At 45.8% G+C, this 21140-nt stretch overlaps 1 protein-coding gene and 1 long non-coding RNA gene across 4 annotated transcripts in view; one reads left to right on the forward strand and one right to left on the reverse strand.

Moving 5' to 3' along the window:
* The window catches only part of LOC141172419 (NXPE family member 1-like), a 358423-nt gene that overhangs the window by 157102 nt on the left and 180181 nt on the right, over positions 1 to 21140 (forward strand). For all 3 annotated transcript variants that reach the window (XM_073656628.1, XM_073656626.1, XM_073656627.1), the window contains one exon: positions 12705 to 13396. In XM_073656628.1, the coding sequence (XP_073512729.1) occupies positions 12705 to 13396 (692 nt within the window). The remainder of the gene's footprint in view (positions 1 to 12704; positions 13397 to 21140) is intronic.
* Positions 1 to 21140, reverse strand: part of LOC141172420 (uncharacterized) — a 104543-nt gene that overhangs the window by 30358 nt on the left and 53045 nt on the right. The window contains exon 2 of the long non-coding RNA XR_012252470.1: positions 12685 to 12747. This is a non-coding gene — a long non-coding RNA (uncharacterized lncRNA). The remainder of the gene's footprint in view (positions 1 to 12684; positions 12748 to 21140) is intronic.

Here is a 21140-nt window from a genome sequence, read left to right on the forward strand (position 1 = left end):
GCATGGGGCATTATATGGGGGAGTAACATCCTGCATGGGGCATTTTATGGGGGGGCAGAGGTGATATCTTGCATGGGGCATTATATGGGGGGAGGAGACATCCTGCATGGGGCATTATATGGGGGGTGACATCCTGTATGGGGCATTATATGGGGGGAGAGGTGACATCCTGCATGGGGCATTATATGGGGGGAGAGGTGACATCCTGCATGGGGAATTATATGGGAGTGTGACATCCTGCATGGGGCATTATATGGGGGGAAGTGACATTCTGCATGGGGCATTATATGGGGGGAGTGACATCCTGCATGGGGTATTATGTGGGGGCACAGCCTGCATGGGGCATTCTGTGGGGGCCAGTATGATGTATGGAGAATTATATGGGGGTCAGTATCCTGTATGGTGACATCCTGCATGGGGCATTATATGGGGGGGAGAGGTGACATCCTGCATGGTGAATTATATGGGGGGAGAGGTGACATCCTGCATGGGGCATTATATGGGGAGGAGAGGTGACATCCTGCTTGGGGCATTATATGGAGGGAGAGGTGACATCCTGCATGGGGTATTATATGGGGGAGTGACATCCTGCATGGGGCATTATATGGAGGGAAGTGACATCCTACATGGGGCATTATATAGGGGGTAGGAGGTGACATCCTGCATGGGGTATTATATGGGGGTGACATCCTGCATGGGGCATTATATGGGGGGGAGGTGACATCCTGCATGGGGCAGGCATAGGGCATTATATAGGGGGGAGAGGTGACATCCTGCATGGGGCATTATATGGGGAGGAGGTGACATCCTGCATGGGGCATTATATGGGGGGAGAGGTGACATCCTGCATGGGGCATTATATTTGGGGAGAGGTGATATCCTGCATGGGGCATTATATGGGGGGGCAGAGGTGTCATCTTGCATGGGGCATTATATGGGGGGTGACATCCCGCATGGGGCATTATATGGGGGGAGAGGTGACATCCTGCATGGGGCATTATATGGGGGGGAGAGGTGACATCCTGCATGGGGCATTATTTGGGGGGGAGAGGTGACATCCTGCATGGGGCATTATATGGGGGTGTGACATCCTGCATGGGGCATTATATGGGGGGTGAGTGACATCCTGTATGGGGTATTATGTGGGGGCACAGCCTGCATGGGGCATTATGTGGGGGCCAGTATTCTGTATGGAGCATTATATGGTGGTCAGTGTCCTGTATGGTGACATCCTGCATGGGGCATTATATGGGGGGAGAGGTGACATCCTGCATGGTGCATTATATGGGGGGGAGAGGTGACATCCTGCATGGGGCATTATATGGGGAGGAGAGGTGACATCCTGCTTGGGGCATTATATGGAGGAGAGAGGTGACATCCTGCATGGGGAATTACATGGGAGGGTGACATCCTGCATGGGGCATTATATGGGGGGGGTGACATCCTGCATGGGGCATTATATGGAGGGAGAGGTGACATCCTGCATGGGGCATTATATGGAGGGAGAGGTGACATACTGCATGGGGCATTATATGGGGGAGTGACATCCTGCATGGGGCATTATATGGAGGGAGAGGTGACATACTGCATGGGGCATTATATGGGCGAGTGACATCCTGCATGGTGAATTATATGGGGGGAGAGGTGACATCCTGCATGGGGCATTATATGGGGAGGAGAGGTGACATCCTGCTTGGGGCATTATATGGAGGGAGAGGTGACATCCTGCATGGGGCATTATATGGGGGAGTGACATCCTGCATGGGGCATTATATGGAGGGAAGTGACATCCTACATGGGGCATTATATAGGGGGTAGGAGGTGACATCCTGCATGGGGCATTATATGGAGGGTGATATCCTGCATGGGGCATTATATGGGGGGGTGACATCCTGCATGGTGCATTATATGGGGGGTGACATCCTGCATGGTGCATTATATGGGGGGTAACATCCTGCATGGGGCATTATATGGGGGTGAGGTGACATCCTGCATGGGGCATTATATGGGGGAGTAACATCCTGCATGGGGCATTTTATGGGGGGGCAGAGGTGACATCTTGCATGGGGCATTATATGGGGGGAGGAGACATCCTGCATGGGGCATTATATGGGGGGTGACATCCTGTATGGGGCATTATATGGGGGGAGAGGTGACATCCTGCATGGGGCATTATATGGGGGGAGAGGTGACATCCTGCATGGGGAATTATATGGGAGTGTGACATCCTGCATGGGGCATTATATGGGGGGAAGTGACATTCTGCATGGGGCATTATATGGGGGGAGTGACATCCTGCATGGGGTATTATGTGGGGGCACAGCCTGCATGGGGCATTCTGTGGGGGCCAGTATGATGTATGGAGAATTATATGGGGGTCAGTATCCTGCATGGTGACATCCTGCATGGGGCATTATATGGGGGGGAGAGGTGACATCCTGCATGGTGAATTATATGGGGGGAGAGGTGACATCCTGCATGGGGCATTATATGGGGAGGAGAGGTGACATCCTGCTTGGGGCATTATATGGAGGGAGAGGTGACATCCTGCATGGGGTATTATATGGGGGAGTGACATCCTGCATGGGGCATTATATGGAGGGAAGTGACATCCTACATGGGGCATTATATAGGGGGTAGGAGGTGACATCCTGCATGGGGTATTATATGGGGGTGACATCCTGCATGGGGCATTATATGGGGGGGAGGTGACATCCTGCATGGGGCAGGCATAGGGCATTATATAGGGGGGAGAGGTGACATCCTGCATGGGGCATTATATGGGGAGGAGGTGACATCCTGCATGGGGCATTATATGGGGGGAGAGGTGACATCCTGCATGGGGCATTATATTTGGGGAGAGGTGATATCCTGCATGGGGCATTATATGGGGGGGCAGAGGTGTCATCTTGCATGGGGCATTATATGGGGGGTGACATCCCGCATGGGGCATTATATGGGGGGAGAGGTGACATCCTGCATGGGGCATTATATGGGGGGGAGAGGTGACATCCTGCATGGGGCATTATTTGGGGGGGAGAGGTGACATCCTGCATGGGGCATTATATGGGGGTGTGACATCCTGCATGGGGCATTATATGGGGGGTGAGTGACATCCTGTATGGGGTATTATGTGGGGGCACAGCCTGCATGGGGCATTATGTGGGGGCCAGTATTCTGTATGGAGCATTATATGGTGGTCAGTGTCCTGTATGGTGACATCCTGCATGGGGCATTATATGGGGGGAGAGGTGACATCCTGCATGGTGCATTATATGGGGGGGAGAGGTGACATCCTGCATGGGGCATTATATGGGGAGGAGAGGTGACATCCTGCTTGGGGCATTATATGGAGGAGAGAGGTGACATCCTGCATGGGGAATTACATGGGAGGGTGACATCCTGCATGGGGCATTATATGGGGGGGGTGACATCCTGCATGGGGCATTATATGGAGGGAGAGGTGACATCCTGCATGGGGCATTATATGGAGGGAGAGGTGACATACTGCATGGGGCATTATATGGGGGAGTGACATCCTGCATGGGGCATTATATGGAGGGAGAGGTGACATACTGCATGGGGCATTATATGGGCGAGTGACATCCTGCATGGTGAATTATATGGGGGGAGAGGTGACATCCTGCATGGGGCATTATATGGGGAGGAGAGGTGACATCCTGCTTGGGGCATTATATGGAGGGAGAGGTGACATCCTGCATGGGGCATTATATGGGGGAGTGACATCCTGCATGGGGCATTATATGGAGGGAAGTGACATCCTACATGGGGCATTATATAGGGGGTAGGAGGTGACATCCTGCATGGGGTATTATATGGGGGTGACATCCTGCATGGGGCATTATATATGGGGGGAGATGTGACATCCTGCATGGGGCATTATATGGGGAGGAGGTGACATCCTGCATGGGGCATTATATGGGGGGAGAGGTGACATCCTGCATGGGGCATTATATTTGGGGAGAGGTGATATCCTGCATGGGGCATTATATGTGGGGGAGCAGAGGTGTCATCTTGCATGGGGCATTATATGGGGGGTGACATCCCGCATGGGGCATTATATGGGGAGGAGAGGTGACATCCTGCTTGGGGCATTATATGGAGGAGAGAGGTGACATCCTGCATGGGGAATTACATGGGAGGGTGACATCCTGCATGGGGCATTATATGGGGGGGTGACATCCTGCATGGGGCATTATATGGAGGGAGAGGTGACATCCTGCATGGGGCATTATATGGAGGGAGAGGTGACATACTGCATGGGGCATTATATGGGGGAGTGACATCCTGCATGGGGCATTATATGGAGGGAGAGGTGACATCCTGCATGGGGCATTATATGGGGGAGTGACATCCTGCATGGGGCATTATATGGAGGGAAGTGACATCCTACATGGGGCATTATATAGGGGGTAGGAGGTGACATCCTGCATGGGGTATTATATGGGGGTGACATCCTGCATGGGGCATTATATATGGGGGGAGATGTGACATCCTGCATGGGGCATTATATGGGGAGGAGGTGACATCCTGCATGGGGCATTATATGGGGGGAGAGGGGACATCCTGCATGGGGCATTATATTTGGGGAGAGGTGATATCCTGCATGGGGCATTATATCGGGGGGAGCAGAGGTGTCATCTTGCATGGGGCATTATATGGGGGGTGACATCCCGCATGGGGCATTATATGGGGGGGAGAGGTGACATCCTGCATGGGGCATTATATGGGGGGTGAGTGACATCCTGTATGGGGTATTATGTGGGGGCACAGCCTGCATGGAGCATTATATGGTGGTCAGTATCCTGTATGGTGACATCCTGCATGGGGCATTATATGGGGGGAGAGGTGACATCCTGCATGGTGCATTATATGGGGGGGAGAGGTGACATCCTGCATGGGGCATTATATGGGGAGGAGAGGTGACATCCTGCTTGGGGCATTATATGGAGGAGAGAGGTGACATCCTGCATGGGGAATTACATGGGAGGGTGACATCCTGCATGGGGCATTATATGGGGGGGTGACATCCTGCATGGGGCATTATATGGAGGGAGAGGTGACATCCTGCATGGGGCATTATATGGAGGGAGAGGTGACATACTGCATGGGGCATTATATGGGGGAGTGACATCCTGCATGGGGCATTATATGGGGGGGGGGTGACATCTTGCATGGGGCATTATATGGGGGGAGGTGACATCCTGCATGGGGCAGGCATAGGGCATTATATAGGGGGGAGAGGTGACATCCTGCATGGGGCATTATATGGGGGGGGAGGTGACATCCTGCATGGGGCATTATAAGGGGGGAGAGGTGACATCCTGCATGGGGCATTATATTGGGAGAGAGGTGATATCCTGCATGGGGCATTATATGGGGGGCAGAGGTGTCATCTTGCATGGGGCATTATATGTGGGGAGGTGACATCCTGCATGGGGCATTATATGGGGGGGTGACATCCTGCATGGGGCATCATATGGAATGGATGAGGTGACATCCTGCATAGGGCAATATATAGGGGGGAGAGGTGACATCCTGCATGGGGCATTATATGGGGGGGTGACATCCTGCATGGGCCATTATATGGGGGAGAGGTGACATCCTGCATGGGGCATTATATGGGGGGAAATTACATCCTTCATGGGGTATTATGTGGGGGGGCACAGCCTGCATGGGGCATTATGTGGGGGCCAGTATTCTGTATGGAGCGTAATATATGGGGGCCAGTATCCTGTATGGAGCATTATATGGGGACCAGTATTCTGTATGGAGCGTTATATTGGGACCAGTATCCTGTATGGAGCATTATATGGGGTCATTATTCTGTATGGAGCAATATATGGGGCCCATAATACTGTATGGAGGACTAGGTGGTGCCCATAATACTGTATGGAGAACTAGGTGGTGCCCATAACGGATGGCATCCGCCAGAAGCTGTATCTGCGCTTGCTGCTCCTGCTGGTTCTACGCCTTTTGCTGCAACTGAATCTGTTGCAGCAACAGTTTGGTTGTCTCCTGGTCCTGGTGCTGCATGCTCTGCTGACTGCAGGTGCTGCTACTGGTACTGCGCCTCCTGTGCCTGCTGTCGCTGTAGCTGCTTATGGAACAGCGCTTGCTGCTGCTGGTGCTGCGTTTGCTGCACCTGTTGTGTCTGCAACAGATGCTTAAACAGGTCCTCCTGTTAGAACCCTCCTGTTTGTTTTTCCATCTTATGTTTTGCGGTCACATGACCATCTGCCTACATATTCCAGCTCCGCCATTTTGGCTGTGCTGGACTTCAGTGTTGCTTGACTGGTGCTTCTGTGCCTATCTCTGTCAGTTTGCTTGGTCCTTCTGGGACCTCTAGTACATTTTTTTCAGTTTATCATTTTGTGTTCTGCAACAACCTTCTCTGTTCAGAAGGTGACCCATTTTTGTTCCTGTCCTTAGTTCTTTTAGGGACACCTTCCTTTATGCTATAGGTCTTCGTTCAGACTAACCGAGGACAAAGGCTGGTCTGTTTGCAAGGAACTGTCAGCCCGCTTTATCGTATGGATTCAGCTTAATCTTTCTGTAGGGAAAGCTTTCCCCTTTCTTTCCTTAGTACTTGTTGCAGATCATAACAGTAAGTCCAGCCCAAAAAAGCTAAAAGGAAAGAAATTCGGGGATCAGTATGGCTTCCATCCAGGATTTGGCTCAACGCTTGCAGGGATTGTCTCTGGGGGTGGCCAAGCTCCAGCAACACGTGAGTAGCTGTTCTGGAGCGCATTTTGTGGAACCCAAGGTAGGACTGCCTGATGTTTTTTATGGTAAACAGCAAGATTTTTTTTCCTTTAAAATGCTTGTTTGTTATATTTTCGTTTGAGACCAAGGTCCTCTGGGAATGAATCACAGCGCATTGGTTTTATTATGTCATTTTTGCGCAATGAACCACAAGGGTGGGCCTTTTCTCTCCAACCTAATGATCCATGCTTAAGGTCGGTAGAAGAATTTTTTTCTGCTATGGGTCTATTATATGATGATCCTGATTGAATCTCATCTGCTGGAGCAGAACTCAGGTGTTTGAATCAGGGGTCAGGTGATCTTGAAAATTATTGCACACACTTTAGAAGATGGGCTTCAGAAGTCAAATGGAATGATCTTGCTCTGAAATGTCTATTGCTTGCTGGTCTGAGTGAAAGGGTTAAAGATTTGCTAATCGCATTCCCCGCACCTGAAACTCTGCAGGATGCCATGCAATTAGCTGTTCGTGTGGATAGGAGGCTGAGATCTAGGCAGAATGAAATAAAGACTCCTGTAATGCCAGGTCCTAGTCCCCAGAAAATCTGCTCAGACGGCGGAGATCCGATGGAGGTTGGGGCGATGTCGCTCCGCTCTCAGGAAAGAGACCTGAGAGATGCGTCCAAGGCGCACTAGGAACCTCCAGAGGGCAAAGCAACCCTGCAGAAGGGGTATGTGAAGCCTTTGACCTGGCACACACAGTACATTGATGCACCCACTTAATGACTTCCTTCTGCCACCCAGGCCACCAAAAACTGCGACTTATAAGTCTCTTAGTCTCAGAAATTCCTGGATGACCAGCCAACCGAGACTCATGATACTCTACAAACAAATCTCTCCTAAAGGTTCTAGGCACAAACAACCTCCCATGGAGAGTGTTAGATGGGGCATCCTCCTGGGCTTATAGAGTCCCATCTTCCAAAATGGAGTCCAATGCCGCTAACACAACTCCTTCCTGTAAAATGCTCTCCTCCTCCTCGGTACCAACCATGGGAGAAAAGCTGCGAGATAAAGCATCGGCTTTTACATTCTTAGTACCAGGGATGTAAGTAGCATAAAAATTAAACCGGGGAAAAAAAAGTGCCCACCTAGCCTGACGGGCATTCAAGCGCTTGGCAGCATCCAGATAGATCAAATTCTTATGATCTGTGAAAACCTGAATAGGATATTTAGCACCTTCCAAGAAATGACGCCAATGTTCAAACGCGAGTTTAATAGCCAGCAATTCCCGATTACCAACATCGTAATTAAGTTCGGTTTCAGAAAATTTTTTTAAAAAAAAAACATAGGGATGTACTCCATCCTTATTCTCCTGAGACAAAACCGCACCGACCCCCACCGAAGAAGAATCAACCTCGACCAAAAAAGGCTTGGTCTCATCAGGCTGCATAAGGATAGGGGCAGAACTGAACCTCTCCTTGAGATACACAAAAGCTTCAATGGCCTCAGTAGTCCACTGGACCGTATTCGCACCTTTCCTGGTGAGATCGGTCAGCGGCTTAACAATTATAGAAAAATTCTTAATTAATTTTCTGTAATAATTGACGAAACCCAAAAATCTCTGTATCGATTTCAAACCAATAGGCCTAGGCCATTCCTGCACAGCCTGAACCTTCACCGGGTCCATCTCAAAGCCCTCACTGGAGATAATGTAGCCCAAAAAACTAATTCTCTGCACAGCGAACTCACATTTCTCCAGCTTAGCAAAAAGTGAATTGTCACTTAATAACAGCAATACCTCACGTACGCTCTGCCAATGAGACTCCAGATCAGGCAAATAAATCAGAATGTCATCCAAATACACAACCACAATCTTACCAATCAAAGGTCTCAGGATGTCATTAATAAGGTTCTGAAAAAACGAGGGGTGCATTGGTAAGACCAAAAGGCATCACCAGATTCTCAAAATGACCTACTGGAGTGTTAAAAGCAGTTTTCCATTCATCACCCTCCTTTATTCGTAACAAATTGTATGCCCCCCGGAGATCAATTTTAGAGAACCACTTGGCCCCCACTAACTGGTTAAACAAGTCAGGAATTAACGGCAATGGGTAGGAATTGCGTACGGTAATTTTATTAATTTCACGAAAGTCCAAACATGGGCGTAAACCGTCGTCCTTTTTTTTTTACAAAGAAAAATCCAACAGCCACAGGCGACTTAGAAGGTCTAATGTGACCAGCAGCCAAGCTCGTCTGTATGTATTCCTCCAAGGCCTTTCTTTCAGGGATAGTCAGATTAAATAAGCGACTCTTGGGTAGAGTAGCTCCAGGGACAAACTCAATAGTGCAATCATAGTCCCTATGAGGAGGTAAAACTTGCGACACCTCCTCTGAAAAAACCCTCCAAAAATCTTGAATAGGTACAGGTAATTCCCCTTTTTCCACAGCCGCAATGCGACCATTACAACATTTATCATAGCACTTAGGACTCCAAGACTTAATCTCATTAGTAGACCAGTCCAGTAAAGGATTGTGCAGTTTTAACCAAGGTAAACCTAAAACTACTGGAGAAGGTAAATTATTTAATACCACCAAATCCAAATTTTCTTTGTGAATACCATTGATAGTGAGGGGAAATTCAGCAACCTTGTGAGTAATACATTTCAAAGGAGTGTTATCAATTGCAATCACAGAAATAGGTGATGATAAAGGTTTGGATTCCAATTTAAGTTTTTCCAAAAACCCCTTATCAATCACATTAAGTGTAGAACCACAATCCACAAATACCTGAAATTCAATCAAATCTTCATGCAGTGAGGTACACCCAGAAAGAAATACTCCCTTACAATTTAAACAAGCAATACGGGCGTAGCTGACCATTTTTTTTTTCTTTGCTTAAACGAAGCTCACAGTTCTTAATCAAATGGTCAGATTTACCACAATGAAAACACAAACCTTTGGAAAACCATTGTCACTCCACTCTCTTTCCTGAGAGTGGAGTGACAATGCCCCCACCTCCATTGGTTCTCCGCCATCCGAGCAGACCCTCTGAGGACTAGGAGCTGCCATTGCAGGAATTTTCTCCACATAAACCCTGGCACGCAGTCTCCTGTCCACACGTATAGCTAATTGCATGGCTTCTTGTAAGGTCACAGGTGCAGGAAATGCAATCAGCTGATCCTTAACCATTTCACTTAGACCAGCAAGAAACAAACATTTTAACGCCGAATCATTCCATCTCACTTCTGAAGACCACCTTCTGAAGTGAGTACAATAATTTTCAACATCACCTGACCCCTGCTTCAAACGTCTCAGTTCTGTCTCAGCAGATGAGACTCGATCAGGATCGTCATACAATAACCCCATAGCAGAAAAAAAATCCTCCACTGATCTAAAACACGGATCATTAGGTTGGAGAGAAAAGGCCCACCCTGTGGTTCCTTGCGCAAAAGTGACATGATAAAACCAATGCGCTGTGATTCATTCCCAGAGGACCTGGGTCTCAAACGAAAATATAATAAACAAGCATTTTTAAAGGAAAAAAAATCTTGTTGTTTACCATCAAAAATTTCAGGCAGTCCTACCTTTGGTTCAACAAAATGCGCTCCAGGACAGCTACTCACGTGTTGCTGGAGCTCGGCCACCTCTAGAGACAATCCCTGCAGGTGCTGAGCCAAATCTTGAACAGAATACATTCTGATCCCCGGAATTCTTTCCTTGAAGTTTTTTTAGTTTGGGCTGGACTTACTGTTATGATCTGCTACAAGAACTAAGGAAAGAAAGGGAATCTGTCCCTACAATAAGACTAAGCTGATTCCCTACGATGCAGCGGGCAACCTGTTCCTTGTGAACAGACCCGCCTTCGTCCTCAGCTAGTCTGAACGCAGACCTATAGAATAAAGGGAGGGGTCCCTAAAAGAACTAGGGACTGGGACAAAATTGGACACCTCCTAGCAGAAGTTGTAGCGGAGCAAAAAGACAAACAGACAAAAAGTACTTAGAGGTCCAAAGGACCAAACGAACTAGAGAGATACAGTCATATGAAAAAGTTTGGGCACCCCTATTAATCTTAAGCTTAATGTTCTATAAAAATTGGTGTTTTTGCAACAGCTATTTCAGTTTGATATATGTAATAACTGTTGGATACAGTAATGTTTCTGCCTTGAAATGAGGTTCATTGTACTAACAGAAAATGTGCAATCTGCATTCAAACAAAATTTGACAGGTGCATAAGTATGGGCACCTCACCAGAAAAGTGACATTAATAGTTAGTAGATCCTCCTTTTGCAAAAATAACAGCCTCTAGTCGCTTCCTGTAGCTTTTAATGAGTTCCTGGATCCTGGATGAAGGTATTTTTGACCATTCCTCTTTACAAAACAATTCCAGTTCAGTTAAGTTTGATGGTCGTCGAGTATGGACAGCCCTCTTCAAATGATCCCACAGATGTTCAATGATATTCAGGTCTGGGGACTGGGATGGCCATTCCAGAACATTGTAGTTGTTCCTCTGCATGAATGCCTGAGTAGATTTGGAGCGGTGTTTTGGATCATTGTCTTGCTGAAAGATCCATCCACTTTGTAACTTCATATTTATCACTGATTCTTGAACACTATTGTCAAGAATCTGCTGATACTGAGTGGAATCCATGCGTCCCTCAACTTTAACAAGATTCCCAGTGCCAGCATTGACCACACAGCCCCAAAGCATGATGGAACCTCCACCAAATTTTACTGTGGGTAGCAAGTGTTTTTCTTGGAATGCTGTGTTTTTTTGCCACCATGCATAACGCCTTTTTGTATGACCAAATAACTCAATCTTGATTTCATCAGTCCACAGGACCTTCTTCCAAAAAGAAATTGGCTTCTCCAAATGTGCTTTTGCATACCTCAGCCAACTCTGTTTGTGGCGTGCTTGCAGAAACGGCTTCTTTCGCATCACTCTCCCATACAGCTTCTCCTTGTGCAAAGTGCCTTGTATAGTTGACCGATGCACAGTGACACCATCTGCAGCAAGTTGATGCTGCAGCTCTCTGGAGGTGGTCTGAGGATTGTCCTTGACTGATCTCACCATTCTTCTTCTCTGCCTTTCTGATGTTTTTCTTGGCCTGCCACTTCTGGCCTTAACAAGAACTGTCCCTGTGTTCTTCCATTTCCTTACTATGTTCCTCACAGTGGAAACTGACAGGTTAAATCTCTGAGATAGCTTTTTGTATGCTTCCCCTGAACAACTATGTTGAATAATCTTTGTTTTCAGATCATTTGACAGTTGTTTTGAGGAGCACATGATGCCACTCTTCAGAGGAGATTCAAACAGGAGAACAACTTGCAAGTGGCCACTTTAAGTAGCTTTTCTCATGATTGCATACACCTGGCTATAAAGTTCAAAGCTCCATGAGGTTACAAAACCAAAAAAAGTGCTTTAGTAAGTCAGTAAAAAGTAGGTAGGAGTATTTAAAACAAGAAAATTATAAGGGTGCCCATACTTATGCACCTTTCAAATTTTGTTTGAATGCAGATTGCACATTTTCTGTTAGTACAATAAACCTCATTTCAAGGCAGAAACATTACTGTGTCCAACAGTTATTACATATATCAAACTGAAATAGCTGTTGCAAAAACACCAATTTTTATAAAACATTAAGCTTAAGATTAATAGGGGTGCCCAAACTTTTTCATATGACTGTAGGTACAAAAACACCTGGCTAGATAGAGAGTCAAAATAACACTGAATTCCAGCAAAGCCAGAAGGGTGGAGCTGGAATAAATAGGCAGCAGGTCACGTGACCACAAAATAGAAAAAAGTAACAGGAAGGTTCTAACAGTATCAACCACTGAGGACTCTCAATTCTAAATATTTTCCTATCTACTGGCTAACAAGGTACAAGAATATATATTTTCCTTCTTTCTTTAGATTTTTTTATAGTTTCTAAGTTGCTAAAATATTTATCTTTAAATATTTACCTTTTCTTGTTTTTGGCTAGTATGGCAGACCTGTGATTCCATTTCTTATATCATCTGCAACATCTGAGGAAGAAAGTGAAATTCAAAAGACAGTAAACAGAATTTACCATCAAGTAGATGAAACAATCTCCAAGATAAATATTACAGAGAAAATAAAAACAACTAGCGCAAAACATAGCAAAGTCTTTTTAAAGTATCCAAAAGACAGATACTGTGTTGGGGACCAATTAGTAGTCCAAGTTGGTATGTTTGACTACTCGGGCAAAATGAAAACCTATGGAGGAGATTACTTAAGGGCAAGAATGTCAACAAGTGCTTTTGGAGCAGGATCTTCTGGAAGGATTGAGGATTTCAATAATGGTACTTATCATGTCCATTTCATCTTATTCTGGGCAGGTACAATTAATATTACTGTTTTTATGATGCATCCAAGTGAGGGGGCATCAGCCCTGTGGATTTATAGAAACAAATGGTACGGCTATGTAGACCATTTTGGTAAGTTTGAAGCACCTCAGCAAGAAAAAGAGACAATATGTGGATTTGATCTTGATCAAAGCAAAGAGCTGTGTGATTATAAAGATGAGAGAGATGAAGAACATTTCTATTGTATCAAACCTGAGAATTTTAGCTGTAATTCTCTTACTCATGTGAAGAGCTGGAGGAGACTTGACAATACACTATTCACAACTACTGAAAAGAGCCTATTTAACAGGTAAGATAATCATGCAAGGTTATAATATTTCAATTGATTTGTTTACTGTTATATTCACTGCATTAGGCCCATAACGTTATAACCATGGAACCATGGTAATACAAAAAAAGGAAATGTATAGATTTGACCGTTCAAACGATGGATTCTATAGAACATCTGAAAGTGTCCTGTGGTATATGAAACCAAAAAGGAAAGGAAATAGTTGTCTATGGGTTGCAAATCACATAACTTAGTAATTTGGTTTTGCTGGTGTTAGAAAACTTTGTTTCAAGGCAAGTTCATTTTGGTTTCCCAACAATCTGTAATGTTTATAGTATGTGTCAACCTAAGGCCAAAATTATATATTTCAGTTCTTGTCATGTACCGATTAGTGATGAAAGAGCAATAAAATGCTCAGGTACTCATTGTTCGAGTTGAGCAAATTGGAATGCTCAAGTGCTAGGACCGAGTAACGAGCCCAATGTAAGTCTATGGGAAACTAGAACATTTTTCTGGCGGCCCCCTGGCAGTCTGCAGAGGTCCTAAAAATTGCCCAAATCGATGGGAACAGTGCTCAAATGGCATGTCCACAAGCTGTCCACATCCTCATGGCGGCGGCGGCCGGGTGTCCGTACTCGGTCCCCAGCCACCACTATTTCTCCCGGTGTCGTCTCCACCTTCCACAAGCATGGATCCCACATTACCCTTGCCCTCCCCAGTGGACTTAAGTGGGAAGGACCGCCTAACCACAAACACGTGGACAGGTGAATGTGGCCAGAGATGGTACATCTCACTAGAGCCAAGTCCACAGTAAAAATTCAACCATAAAGTGTCCAGGGAACCTTCCCACGCACTTTTCTTAGCCAGGGCTGATTCTCGGCAAGGTTGGATTGGCCCACCACAGAACCGGAGAATCCTCCAGTGGGCCTTGGCTTCTCCTTCAGGAGAGTTCATAGTGCCAAGGTTGTGATGGTGATAGTGGTTGTGATGATGATAGAGGCCGCCATCTCCTTACCTTGCTGCTGGTACTTTTCTATGGGAATCAGCTTGGCTCTAACCAGCATGGAATATTTCCAATGAACAATGGCAAGACTCCATGGCATTAGCAGTGCCCCCAGTACCAGTAGCGAAGCCATCCACAATTTCCTTTTCTTCTGCCCAAATACATTAGTTTCTCAAAAAGGAGCTGAAGATACTGAGTGGCCCACACAGACAGCCATAGAGTGTCAGGGAACCTTCCCCCACACTTTTCTTAGCCAGGGCTGCTTCTCAGCAGGGTTGGACGGGCCCACCAGAGAACCGCAGAATCCTCCGGTGGGCCCTGGCTTCTCCTTCAGGAGAGTTACTAGTGCCAAAGTGAGGCTGTGATGATGATAGAGGCCACCATCTGCTTAGTTTTCTGTTACTTGGAATGCAAGCGCAAGTATGCAGCCACCCACCCACAGGCCGCAATACTAAACTGCCACATTTCTGGAATGCTTACTTGCTTGCACTTGAAATGTGGCAATATAGGGTCGTGAAGGCGGTAGCTGTCCACAACCTCATGGCGGCAGAAGCCGGGTGTCCATACTCAGTCCCCAGACACCACTATTTCTCCTGGTGTCATCTCCGCCTTCCACAAGCACGGGTCCCACAACGTTACCCATGCCCTCCCCAGTGAACTTAAGTAGGAGGGACCGCCTAACCACAAACACATGGACAGGTGAATGTGGCCAGGGATGGTACGGAGCCAGTACACAGTAAAACAGTCACAGAGTGTCCGGCAACCTTCTCACACACTTTTCTTAACCAGGACTGCTTCTCGGCAGGGTTGGACGGGCCAACATTTCTGTTACTTGGAATGCAAGTGCAGGTATGCAGCCAGTCAACAGGCCGCAATACTAAACTGTCACATTTCTGGACTGCTTGCTTGCTTTCACTTAAAATGTTGCCTTTTAGGCTTGTGGAGGCGGTAGCTGTCCACAACCTCATGGCGGTGGCGGTCGTGTGTCCATACTCAGTCCCCAGCCGCCACTATTTCTCCCGGTGTTGTCACCGCCTTCCACAAGCACGAGTCACTGAATAATACTGCTGGTACTTTTCTGTGGGAATCTGCTTGTCTCCTACCAGTCTGGAATATTTCCAGTGAACTATGGTATGACGCCATGGTATTAGCACTGCCCCCAGTATCAGTAGCGAAGTCATCCCCAATTTTCTTCTCAGGAATTTTATTTGGTAGACTGAGTGGCTGCCCAAATACATTAGTTTCTCACAAAGGAGCTGAAGATAGAGTGGCAGTAGGTGCAAGTTTCTCCAGCCTGTTAGATATCAGAGGGTGAACGGCAGTACATTGGCTCAGTGGTTAGCACTCAAGCCTTGCAGCGCTGGGATCCTGGGTTCAAATCCCAGCAAGGACAACATCTGCAAGGATTTTATATGTTCTTCCCGTGTTTGCGTGGGTTTCCCACTCAGTAAAAAAGCAGCCATAAAGTGTCCGGGAACCTTCCCACACACTTTTCTTAGCCTTCTTAGCCGGGGCTGCTTCTCGGCAGGGTTAGACAGTCCCACCAGAGAATCCTCGGGTGGGCCCTGGCTTCTGCGTCAGGAGAGTTCATGATAGTACAAACTTTGCAGCTGCTATGGGGCTCTTGAGCAGGGGAGAAAGGTGGGCCCTCAGAATCAAATCCTCTGGTAGGCCCCAATGTTTTTCAGTCTGACACAGTTTCTCAGTGAGAGTTGTATTTCACCACAGCCATATTCTTTAGCTCAGTGAAAGTACTGGCATTGAGGGAAACCGTATCTACTCCGGCTGTCATTTCTCCGCCACCAGGTTCCGCCCATCGTCACACACGACCATGCCTGGCTGTATGTTCAGCGGTGAGAGCCACAGATCAGGGTGCTGTGTTACCGCTTTCAACAACTCTGCAGCGGTGGGCGGTTTGTCACCTAAGCAGCATTAAGCATGTTATCTTCAGCACAGCCTGTTGCCGCTTGGCCAAGGCAGTGCTGCAGTGCTTTCAGCTAGTGACTGATGTGGTCATTTCGGAGATGGAGACCGAACTGGAGGAGACGGTACAGGAGCTGAACAATGTGATTACATTGAGGTTACATTGGCGAGTCTGGTTTTTATACTAAAGAAAGAGCCTACTGTGATTTTATTTTTTATTTTATTTATTTTTTTACGTCTCTTCAAATGTGTATTGGAGTGCGTCATAATTTTTGGCAGCCCTTGAATTGTTGCATATGCAATAACAGTATGGGAGACACACTCCTTAATAATGGGAAGGACAATTCAAATAGATTCTAAATTCTAAGATATTAATTGTCTTATATGAAATTCTTTTACGGGTGAGGTATCACAATATGCATAGCGTATTACACCGATCCAGTCAGGTATTATTGCCTTATACTGCGTGCTACTGGTGCTGCCCAAAAAAATGTCAAATCTATTCTATTTCCTATCGATAACCTTGCATTTACAATAGGAACAGGTGCTGCTGTTAGGTGGTATCATCACTAGCTACAGATGAGTGTTCATTATGGTCGCATAAATGTCTTCCACAGTCCATAACTTTATTTTTATTTTTTTCTTTGGCCTTATATACAAGTCGTTACCCTGTAAAGAATGTTTCTTAACATTGTAGCTTGTTTTTTGCATGTTTTTTTTTGTCAGTCCGCAAAAGTGGCGTAATACTCTGACAACATTGTTCACAGATATGCTATTTGTCAGCGGCCAACTGAGAATAGGTTTGAACCCTCAACTGCAATACTTTAAAAGGAGTGTAAAATTCGACACACTCACAATAATTGCTGGATTATTAGGGCAGTCTTATGGGATAACTTCTGATGGCCACGGTTTCAGACAGTCGCCTAATAGTATGGTATCTGTCAGTGACCAAGTGTTAATTGCTTCAACAAAACACAGGTGGCTGACTTTAAAAGGAGTGGAATATTTTGCACGCTCCACAAAATTTCTGTATTATTACGGCAGTCATATGGATAACGTGCATCTGATCATTGAAATAAGTTCCTCTGCTTCCACAATACAGACCTAGTGTGTAGTGATGAGCGAGCACTAAAATGCTCATGTAAAATGCTTGTTCGAGTCGAGCAAATTGTAATGCTCAAGTGCTCAGTCCGAGTTTCAAGCCCAATGTAAGTCTATGGGAAATTCGAGCATTTTTCCGGCAGCTCCCCTTGGCGGTCTGCAGAGCAGGGCTGTGGAGTCGGTAAACCACACCTCCAACTCCGACTCTTCAATTTCCATGACACCGACTCTGTCTCCGATTCCGACTCCACGACTCAGACTCCCTCATACATGGCTCATGTTTACGTGATGAATTTACTGTAGCACAGATTTATCTCAGCTAAAAGTCTAGACCCTTAGATCAAGAATAGAACAGACATTTATTGGACATTTCATAACTTTCCCAAATTCTTCTGAAAAAATATTCCCCACAAACTGCATTGAACTACTGTACCCAATTTATAAAAATGGAAAATTACAAAAATGATAACAACTTTTCTACAAAAATTCAAATTCTTAAATCCAGTATCTCGAGTTATTGCGTCACAAAAATATTCTTTATTTGAATGTGCGCAGTTGCTTGATTTTGTTAGAAAAGAAAATAAATCAAGCTAAATTTGTAAAACCAGAAAAGGAAAAATATCAAAAACCAAGGAGTCATCCTTGAAATGAAATCTATGAAATACGTAGAAGATTTCATATATGTTATAAGCCATATGAGATGATTCAAAAGTCAATTTCTTCACAGAAAGAGTTAAAAATTCAAAGCTGTGACTTCCCCCTAAAAAGAAAAAAGGCCAAAATTGACAGACAGAGGCAGGTGAGACCAGCTCACAGTGACATCATGGAATGTAGACTGAAGATAAGAACAGTTAATTATCTGAGCTTTTGAAGGATAAAAAATGTATTTTCTAAACAGAGCTTTTCTGGAGATTTTTGACAGAGACATAAGATTTGGTTTAGGGAATGGCTAAGAAAAAATTAGTTATATGTTGTATCAAAGTGTTATAATGTATCATTAGTTATTTATAATCTTATACAGTAAAACTGCATAGTTTCTGTAAATTCATATATTATACTTGTTTAAGTAGAGATTGTGTATGGCTGTATGTGTATGCAGTGTATGTATGTGTACAATGCATATATATATATATATATATATACATATATATACATATATATATATATATATATATATATACACATACACTGCTCAAAAAAATATAGGGAACACTTTAGGGAGTCGTAGGAGGGCAACAACCCAGCAGCAGGACCGCTACCTCTGCCTTTGTGCAAGGAGGAACAGGAGGAGCACTGCTAGAGCCCTGCAAAATAACCTCCAGCAGGCCACAAATGTGCATGTGTCTGCACAAACGGTTAGAAACCGACTCCATGAGGGTGGTATGAGGGCCCGAAGTCCACAGATGGGGGTTGTGCTCACAGCCCAACACCGTGCAGGACGTTTGGCATTTGCCACAGAACACCAGGATTGGCAAAGTCTCCACTGGCGCCCTGTGCTCTTCACAGATGAAAGCAGGTTCACACTGAGCACATGTGACAGACATGACAGAGTCTGGAGACGCCGTGGAGAGCGATCTGCTGCCTGCAACATCCTTCAGCATAACCGGTTTGGCAGTGGGTCAGTAATGGTGTGGTGTGGCATTTCTTTGGAGGGCCACACAGCCCTCCATGTGCTCGCCAGAGGTAGCCTGACTGCCATTAGGTACCGAGATGAGATCCTCAGACCCCTTGTGAGACCATATGCTGGTGGCCCTGGGTTCCTCCTAATGCAGGACACTGCCAGACCTCATGTGTCTGGAGTGTGTCAGCAGTTCCTGCAAGATGAAGGTATTGAAGCTATGGACTGGTCTGCCCGTTCCCCAGACCTGAATCCGATTGAGCACATCTGGGACATCATGTCTTGCTCCATCCACCAACGTCACGTTGCACCACAGACTGTCCAGGAGTTGGTGGATGCTTTAGTCCAGGTCTGGGAGGAGATCCCACAGGAGACCATCCGCAACCTCATCAGGAGCATGCCAGGGCATTGTAGGGAGGTCATACAGGCACGTGGAGGCCACACACAATACTGAGCCTCATTTTGACTTGTTTTAAGGACATTACATAAAAGTTTGATCATCCTGTAGTGTGTTTTTCCACTTTAATTTTGGGGATGACTCAAAATCCAGGCCTCCATTGGTTAATAAATTTGATTTCCATTGATGATTTTTGTGTGATTTTGTTGTCAGCACATTCAACTTTGTACAGAACAAAGTATTCAATGAGAATATTTCATTCATTCAGATCTAGAATGTGTTATTTGAGTGGTCCCTTTATTTTTTTGAGCAGTGTATTTTAGGAGTCGGAGTCGGTCCATTATATACCGACTCCAACTCCACAACCCTGCTGCAGAGGGCCTGAAAATTGCCCAAATTGATGGAACAGTGCTCAAATGATATGGGAACAGCATGGGGAACACCCCTGGAAGCATTTCTGAATCCCAGGTCACAGCTGTCACAATGTTGTCAGAGGTTTTACGCCACTTTTATGGACTCACAATAAAACATACAAAAACGAAACCAAAATGGATGTTCCTGGGAAATATGTTAAGGAACATCCTTTCCAGGGTAATGTCTTGTATATAAGGCAAAATAAATATACAAAAACAAAAATGCTCCTCCACACCTTGGGCTATGTTCACACGTAGCGTTTTTGATGCATTTTTGCACTTTTGCATTGCTTTCAACCGTGACAAATGCATTCACCGGGAAATGTCATTTTAACTTTTTACAACCTTATCTGGCCATGTGGTGTGTGACTCATTATCAGACATATCCTGTTTCATTTATGACGGAGGGACTCTGAAAGTCACAAAGCCTATTTTTATAGGGCCATCAGGCAACCCCTATTATTTTTAAAGGGCCAGCAGTCAGCCCTCGCTATTGTTAGAGAGCCATCAGCCCACTATGCTTTGTTGTTCCCACTATTAACGAGTGAGTCTCCTATACTGTTATTGCGTATGCAGTGACTGCAAGGGCTGACAAAAATTTGGACGCAACCCAATACCCCTTTGAAGAGACATAGAGGAGAGTCTCAGTAAAAAAAAATGTTCCCATTATAAAGGAGCTGGTCTCATATAGCGGTAATGCCCATGTTGTGAATGCAAGGGCTGCCAAAATTTGGGAAAAAGCCCACTAGCAATTTAAAACACATAGAACTGGGCTACAGTAATGACATGTTCCACTAGAAATGAGAGGATCTGCTATACAGTTATAGGGTATGCAGTGAGTCCAACGACTGCCAAAATTTAGGAAAAACCCCACTAACAATTTAAAGACACATAGAGCTGGGCCACAGTAATGAGTACGACATGTTCCCATTAGAAAGGAAAGGGTCTGCTATTCAGTTATAGGGTATGCAGTGAGTCCAACGGCTGCCAGAATTTAGGAAAAACCCCACTAACAATTTAAAGACACATAGAGGTGGGCCTCAGTAACGACATATTCCCATTAGAAAGGAAATGGCACTAAAAACCCGCTCTGACAAAACGCTAGCGGCAGGGCAGGCCAGGATCTCCATAGCGTAGAGAGCCAGTTCATGCCACGTGTCCAGCTTGGATACCCAATAATTATAAGGCACAGAGGAATCACGGAGGACGTTGGTACGGTCGGCAAGGTACTCCCTCAGCATCTTCTGAGACTTTTACCTCCTTCTGAGAGTACCCCGCGCCTCAGGGCCTGTGCGATGGGAGGGTCTGAG

The sequence above is a fragment of the Phyllobates terribilis genome, unplaced genomic scaffold (assembly GCF_046119375.1).
Source record: "Phyllobates terribilis strain yellow unplaced genomic scaffold, ASM4611937v1 Scaffold_12__6_contigs__length_324123572, whole genome shotgun sequence".
Taxonomy (NCBI): Eukaryota; Metazoa; Chordata; class Amphibia; order Anura; family Dendrobatidae; genus Phyllobates; species Phyllobates terribilis.